Source organism: Coregonus clupeaformis, chromosome 36 (genome assembly GCF_020615455.1).
Source record: "Coregonus clupeaformis isolate EN_2021a chromosome 36, ASM2061545v1, whole genome shotgun sequence".
Lineage (NCBI taxonomy): Eukaryota > Metazoa > Chordata > Actinopteri > Salmoniformes > Salmonidae > Coregonus > Coregonus clupeaformis.
In genome coordinates, this window is record NC_059227.1 from 36,145,711 (window position 1) to 36,154,028 (window position 8,318).

At 41.7% G+C, this 8,318-nt stretch overlaps 1 protein-coding gene across 1 annotated transcript in view; it reads right to left on the bottom strand.

Annotated features, from left to right (window-relative positions):
* LOC121552667 (interphotoreceptor matrix proteoglycan 2-like) overlaps positions 1–5,173 on the bottom strand; it is a 41,708-nt gene extending 36,535 nt beyond the window's left edge. The window contains exon 1 of the mRNA XM_041865666.2: positions 4,871–5,173. Coding sequence (XP_041721600.1) covers positions 4,871–4,940 — 70 coding nt within the window. The 5' untranslated portion in view covers positions 4,941–5,173. The remainder of the gene's footprint in view (positions 1–4,870) is intronic.
* Positions 5,174–8,318: the final 3,145 nt, after the last annotated feature.

An 8,318-nucleotide genomic window follows, 5' to 3' on the forward strand; every position in this document is an offset into this window, starting at 1 on the left:
GATAAACCCATGCCAAAACCTCAAACAAGTCAAAAAGAGATTGTGACAAACGCGGGGAGATCGCTCTCCTCCTAGGAAAGCTCATCAGCATCAGTATGGTAGGTACTGTATAGGAGATACTGCATAGGAGATACTAGAGCCCTATAGGCCTATAACCTGTTGTCATGCCGCCATTAGGCAACCTGCTGTCATCCTGGGTGAGGACTAGATGGAATACAGTGCATTCGGAAAGTATTCAGACCCCTTCCCTTTTTCCACATTTTGTTACATTACAGCCTTATTCTAAAAATGATTAAATAAAAAATGTTCCTCATCAATCTACACACAATAATGACGAAGAGAAAACTGGTTTTTAGAAATGTTTGCTAATTTATTAAAAATAAAAACAGAAATACCTTATTTACATAAGTATTCAGACCCTTTACTATGAGACTCGAAATTGAGCTCAGGTGGATCTTGTTTCCATTGATCATCCTTGAGATGTTTCTACAACTTGATTGGAGTCCACCTGTGGGAAATTCAATTGATTGGACATGATTTGGAAAGGCACACACCTGTCTATATAAGGTCCCACAGTTGACAGTGCATGTCAGAGCAAAAACCAAGCCATGAGGTCGAAGGAATTGTCCGTAGAGCTCCGAGACAGGATTGTGTCGAGACACAGATCTGGGGAAGGGTACCAAAAAAATTTCTGCAGCATTGAAGATACCCAAGAATACAGTGGCCTCCATCATTCCTAAATGGAGGAAGTTTGGAACCACCAAGACTCTTCCTAGAGCTGGCCGCCCTGCCAAACTGAGAAATTTGGGGAGAAGGCCTTGGTCAGGGAGGTGACCAAGAACCTGATGGTCACTCTGACAGAGCTCTAGAGTTCCTCTGTTTGCGATGGGAGAACCTTCCAGAAGAACAACCATCTCTGCAGCACTCCACCAATCAGGCCTTTATGGTAGAGTGGCCACACAGAAACCACTCCTCAGTAAAAGGCACATGACAGCCCACTTGGAGTTTGCCAAAAGGTACCTTAACGACTATCAGACCATGAGAAACAAGATTCTCTGGTCTGATGAAACCAATATTGAACTCTTTGGCCTGAATGACAACCAACATGTCTGGAGTAAACCTGGCACCATCCCTACGGTGAAGCATGGTGGTGGCAGCATCATGCTGTGGGGATGTTTTTCAGCAGCAGGGACTGGGAGACTAGTCAGGATCGAGGAAAAGATGAACGGAGCAAAGTACAGAGAGATCCTTGATGAAAACCTGCTCCAGAGCGCTCAGGACCTCAGACTGGAGCAAAAGTTCAACTTCCAACAGGACAACGTCCTTAAGCACACAGCCAAGACAACGCAGGAGTGGCTTCGGGACAAGTCTCTGAATGTCCTTGACACTCCCCAAATACAGGTGTGCCAAGCTTGTAGCGTCATATCCAAGAAGACTCGAGGCTGTAATCACTGCCAAAGGTGCTTTAACAAAGTACTGAGTAAATGGTCTGAATACTTACAGTACCAGTCAAAAGTTTGGACACACCTACTCATTCAAGGTTTTGCTGTACTTTTATTATCTTCTACATTGTAGAATAATAGTGAATATATCAAAACTATGAAATAACACATATGGAATCATGTAGTAACCAAAAAAGTGTTAACCTCTTAAGGATCAGACCCTTTTTTTCCATTTTTGCCTAAAATGACATACCCATATCTAACTGAGAAAGGCCACAATATAATATTGCAGTTTAGGCGCAATTTAGATTTTAGCCACTAGATGGCAGCAGTGTGTGTGCAAAGTTTCCAATTGATCCAGTGAAGCATTGCAATACTGGACTATTTTGTATCAAGTCTGCCCAAATGTGCCGAATTGGTCAATTGATACATTTTCAAGTACATAACTATAGAGAACATGCAAAAATGATATGGTAATACAAAATGTAAGTTTACACCCTCCCAGGAATGTCATACATGATGGATCATTAGCTTATACACTAACTTTCACACAACTAGATGGTTGGGCGGTGTGGGTGTGGAGCCAGAAACAGCAGGGGTTCAAACTGTAGAACCCAGTTCCTACATTTTAATATATAAATGGATTTTATCAAACTAAACTATGCTACATTTTATCTCTGGGACCATTAGGATGACAAATCAGAGCAAGATTACTGAATGTAAGTACATTATTTACCTTCATAGGTGAATGTATCAAACCAGTTGCCATGATACGATTTGTTTTGTTGTGCACTCTCCTCAAACAATAGCATGGTATTTTTTCACTGTAATAGCTACTGTAAATTGGACAGTGCAGTTAGATGAACAAGAATTGAAGCTTTTTGCCCATATAAGACATATCTATGTCCTGGAAAGTTTGCTGTTACTTACAACAGTCATGCTAATCACATTAGCCCACGTTAGCTCAACCGATCCCGTAGAGGTTAAACAAATCCAAATATATTTTAGATTTTTTATTTTTAATAGTAGCCACCCTTTGCCTTGATGACAGCATTGCAAACTCTTGACATTCTCTCAACCAGCTTCCCCTGGAATGCTTTCCCAACAGTCTTGAAGGAGTTCCCACATATGCTGAGCACATGTTGGCTGCTTTTCCTTCACTCTGCTGTCCAACTCATCCCAAACCATCTCAATTGGGTTGAGGTCGGGGGATTGTGGAGGCCAGGTCATCTGATGCAGCACTCCATCACTCTCCTTCTTGGTAAAATAGCACTTACACAGCCTGGACGTGTGTTGGATCATTGTCCTGTTGAAAACAAAGGATAGTCCCACTAAGCCCAAACCAGATGGGATGGCGTATCGCTGCAGAATGCTGTGGTAGCCATGCTGGTTAAGTGTGCCTTGAATTCTAAATAAATCACAGACAGTGTCACCAGCAAAGCACCCCCACACCATCACACCTCCTCCTCCATGCTTCACGGTGGGAACTACACATGCGGAGATCATCCATTTGCCTACTCTGCGTCTCACAAAGACACGGCGGTTGGAACCAAAAATCTCAAACTTGGACTCATCAGACCAAAGGACAGATTTCCATCGGTCTAATGTCCATTGCTCGTGTTTCTTGGCCCAAGCAAGTCTCTTCTTTTTATTGGTGTCCTTTAGTAGTGGTTTCTTTGCAGCAATTCGACCATGAAGGCCTGATTCACGCAGTCTCCTCTGAACAGTTGATGTTGAGATGTGTCTGTTACTTGAACTCTGTGAAGCAGTTATTTGGGCTGCAATTTCTGAGGCTGGTAACTCTAATGAACTTATCCTCTGCAGAAGAGGTAACTCTGAGTCTTCCATTCCTGTGGCGGTCCTCATGAGAGCCAGTTTCATCATAGCGCTTGATGGTTTTTGCGACTGCACTTGAAGAAACGTTAAAAGTTCTAGAAATGTTCCGGATTGACTGACCTTCATGTTTTAAAGTAATGATAGCCAAATAAGGCTATCTTCTGTATACCAACCCTACCTTGCCACAACACAACCGATTGGCTCAAACGCATTAAGAAGGAAATAAATTCCACAAATTAACTTTTAACAAGGCACACCTGTTAATTGAAATCCATTCCAGGTGACTACCTCATGAAGCTGGTTGAGAGAATATCAAGATTGTGCAAAGCTGTCATTTACATTTTAGTCATTTAGCAGACGCTCTAATCCAGATCGTTTTACAGTTAGTGAGTGCATTCATTTTCATCAAGGCAAAGGGTGGCTACTTTGAAGAATCTCAAATATAAAATATATTTTCATTTGTTTAACACTTTTTTGGTAACTAAATTAACTATAACTATATGTGTTATTTCATAGTTTTGATGTCTTCACTATTTAGACACTACAATGTAGAAAATAGTAAAAAATAAAGAAAAACCCTTGAATGAGTAGGTGTGTCCAAACCTTTGACTGGTACTGTACGTAAATGTGATATTTCAGATTATTTATCTTTTTGATAGGTTTGTAAACATTTCTAAAAACCTGTTTTCACTTCGTCATTATGGGGTATTGTGTGTAGATGTATGAGGAAAAACAACAATTTAATTCATTTTAGAATAAGGCTGTAAGGTAAAAAAATGTGGGAAAAGTCAAGGGGTCTGAATACTTTCCGAATGCACTGTACAGCTATCAGTGGAGGCTGCTGAGGGGAGGATGGCTCATAATAATGGCCGGAACGGAGCAAATGGATTGGCTTGATACCATTCCACTAATTCCACTCCAGCCTTTACCACAAGCCCGTCCTCCCCAATTAAGGTGCCACCAACCTCCTGTGAAAACTATGAACAGAATTGACTTTTCGTGGCAGGTTAGGAGAACTTACCCAGCAGGTTAGGATAATTCACGTAGCAGGTTCGGAGAATTAAGTTAGGGTTAGGACAAATTATCCCCAAAATGATTCAAAAATGATGATTTTGACGATTTATTCCCATCCTGCCCGCCATATTCACCGCCATATGCTGGTATCCTGCCCGACATATTCACTCATTACAAGGTGCAGTAGCTCCTTACATGTGTTTCAAATGCAAGACTAGGAGTAGTATCCTACAAAACGCTTTGCGCAAACATATTTTAGTTTAATCGGTAGTCAACGTAATCAGTAGGCCCATGCACCAGAGCTTCAAAGGTAGCAGTGGTAAAGATCATTCTGAAGCTTGGTTCAACCCAATTACCCTTAACGTAATCTTGCAGTCTGCAGTTGTAAAGTTCCACACACACATTGTCCATACTGTAAAATCATATTTACTATGGAACTGAAATTCTTCAACCTACTGTATGAGGGCTGTAACATTTTATATCTAAAGCAGCAAGATCCTATAAAAACAGATTCACTGTAGTGCCCTTCAGTTTTGAAGGTTTATGGCTCCTTGAACTAGAAGGAGCTTGAAGCTTACCTTTAATTCCTGTGGCATGGAGAGTGAAGACGAACAGTGTAAGAACAAGGAATCCATATTTCCAAAGCATATTGAAACCAATCTGTTCCCAAAGTTAGTAATAAAAAATAAGCCCAGGTGCAGAGTTTATCTCATGTGATGCACATGCATGCTAACACAGTCCTTAGGATCAATAAATATTTGGGGGTCGATTCCATATAGAGGAGGCTGGTCATATAGGCTAAGGCTTTGACTTGCTTTCCCCACAGATGGTGAGAATTCGAGGGTGGCATCTGACAGACATGGCATGGAACTAGGCGAGCTCTCCGGGTCCAACTAGGGTTTGTGGATGTGCTCGAAGAGCGTCAGGTTAAAAAAAGCAGGCGCTGTTTCGGGAATAATCTACTGCTCAGACATAATCCGTCTTTACCCCATGGGCCCTACAGCGCCAGCGTAATCCTATTAGGGGCTTTCTTTGTGGGAGCATCTGTCAGCCAGTAACCTAACGTAGCAGGCGTAAAAGAAACACCTGAGCGGAGTTCCCACATCCGGTTTTCAGCGGAAAAGGAAGCTAGGTTAAATTACAGTAGCTGGATACCTGAAAACCAGATGCATCCGGTTGTTGGCAACTCTGCTAAGGGTGGTCAACCAGGTACCTGAGAGTCATCTCTGCCTGCCACCCCCTGGCACTCCTGCCCACCTCATCCTCCACTCCCACTCCCAGCTTCACCTGAGACTGCCCACCTCATAACCCCCTAACCTCCTCATCCCATCACCCCACTATGTCACCCAGATCCTTACTGTCCTCTTAGCTTACTTGGTACCTAACCATAGCAGCTTTTAGTAAATCCTCCACAAGACAATGCACTCTGTTCCTCTGTGGGTATTACTGTACAGTACGTCAGACGGCGTTGTATCTCCTCTAGGGTTTAAATTGGGTGGTTTAGCAGTGGATTTCCACCTGCACTCCTGTCAGATAGCAGGAGGGTTGACAATTAGTGCTGTTATTGGTGTTTTATTTGCGTTCTAGCCGCTCTAAACCCTCTCAGGATGAGTGCCTATGAACTGTGATCTGTTTGATTCGGATGACTGGGGGAAAGTTGCAAGTAGTTATTTATGTCACTGACCAAATGACTGTATGTATGCCATTCAAAATGGCACCCAGTAGAAGGCACAGCTTATGCTCGTTGGTCCGAAGAATTTTGAAATGAATGACTGAATGAATGAATGAACACAATTATTCCACAATTGTGTGTGTGTGTGGTTCAATATTGTGAGTTGTAGCATTTAGGTTCCATTTACGCTGCTGTAACCACCTATTTCCTAGACTCCCTCCACAATTTGACATTTGGGTCGCTCCACAAAAAGGGTGCCTTTTGCTTCCCTTCGATATTTTATGTACAAATTGTGCACTAATATTGAATTCTAAAAGCCTGTTATATTAAATGAAGTGCCCTTTAGTATATACCATATGGAGAATTCAATAAATCTGTTTTTTTTATATGAATAAAGGCTTGCATTAGTGCAAAAAATGCAGCATTTTGACATGTCCCTCCATAAACCGTGTGTCATTTCTAAGAAGATTTTAACCCACTTAATCCAAAAATGTCTCCAAGTTTTAACATCATTTTAAAGCCCTAGTTATTTTGTTGCTTTGACAAAGTCATTTTTGAAGATTATTATTTATTTGTGATTAGTGATTCATTCATGTCTGTCACTCTTTTTAAGGTCAAGCCTGTTACGTGAACTGAACTTAATATAGTGAAACTATTCCTTTAAAAATATTATTTTCAAAAGAAATAATGAACATCTAATAGTCAAATCATAGTGTAAAAGCAGGTGAACTGGCCATTTTCTGATGTTTTGTGGTGGAAAACTGAACGGGTTGAGCATAACAAGTCAAACCTGTTACCCATAGATAGACAGGCTAGAAATGTTTTAGCATTTACATTTTTATGTGAATCTTGCATTCAATTGCCACTCCCTGTTGCACACAACAAGCTTCCATTTCCCCTGTCACAAGGGGATTCATGGCTGATTTAAGAAGAAATCATCAACCCTGTTACGGTCAACCCTGTTACATTATTTAGCATTTTATAGGAACTTACAATATCCCTTTTTTTATTTAATCTCTTGAGATGGGAAAATATGTTTTTTTATTAAGTTCAATATGTGTTCTTTATGACAAATGCTAAAATTTGGTGAAAGCAAATTTTTTGGGGACCAAGTTACACTCCTCAAAAGGCACCGAATTGGTGGAACGACCCATTTAAAAATCTAATCAAAGTTTATTGGTCGTGTACACAGATTTGCAGATGTTATCGTAGGTGCAGCAAATTGCTTGTGTTTCTAGCTCCAACAGTGCAGTAATACCTAGCCATACAAAACAATTCACACATAATCCAAAAAGTAAAAAGAAAGAAATTAAGAAATATCCAGAATATAAATATATATGAATAATTTTTGGATTATTATTATATATACTGTATACACTACATGACCAAAAGTATGTGGACACCTGCTCGTCGAACATCTCATTCAAACATCATGGGCATTAATATGGAGTTACCCCACCCCTTTAATGCTATGACAGCCTCCACTCTTCTGGGAAGGCTTTCCACTAGATGTTTGAACATTGCTGCGGGGACTTGCTTCCATTCAGCCACAAGAGCATTAGTTAGGTCGGTCACTGATGTTGGGCGAGTAGGCTTGGCTCGCAGTCAGCGTTCTAATTCGTCCCAAAGGTGTTCAATGGGGTTGAGGTCGGGGCTTTGTGCAGGCCAAGACCTCGCTTTGTGCATGGCGGCATTGTCATGCTGAAACAGGAAAGGGCATTCTCCAAACTGTTGCCACAAAGTTGGAAGCACAGAATCGTCTAGAATGTCATTGTATGCTGTAAAGATTTCCCTTCACTGGAACTAAGGGGCCTAGCCCGAACCTTGAAAAACAACCCCAGACCATTATTCCTCTTCCACCAAACTTTACAGTTGGCACTATGCATTCGGGCAGGTAGCGTTCTCCTGGTATCCACCAAACCCAGATTCGTCCGTCGGACTGCCAGCGTGATTCATCACTCCAGAGAACGCGTTTCCACTGCTCCAGAGTCCAATGACGGAAAGCTTTACACCATTCCAGTCGATGCTTGGCATTGAGCATGGTGATCTTAGGCTTGTGTGTGGCTGCTCGGCCATGGAAACCCATTTCATGAAGCTCCCGAATAACAGTTATTGTGCTGATGTTGCTCGTTCTGTGAGCTTGTGTGGCCTACCACTTCACAGCTGAGCCGTTGTTGCTCCTAGATGTTTCCACTTCACAATAACAGCACTTACAATTGTCCGGGGCAGCTCTAGCAGGGCAGACATTTGATGAAGTGACATGTTAGAAGTGTAGCATCCTATGACAGTGCCACGTTGAAAGTCACTGAGCTCTTCAATAAGGCCATTCTACTGCCAATGTTTGTCTATGGAGA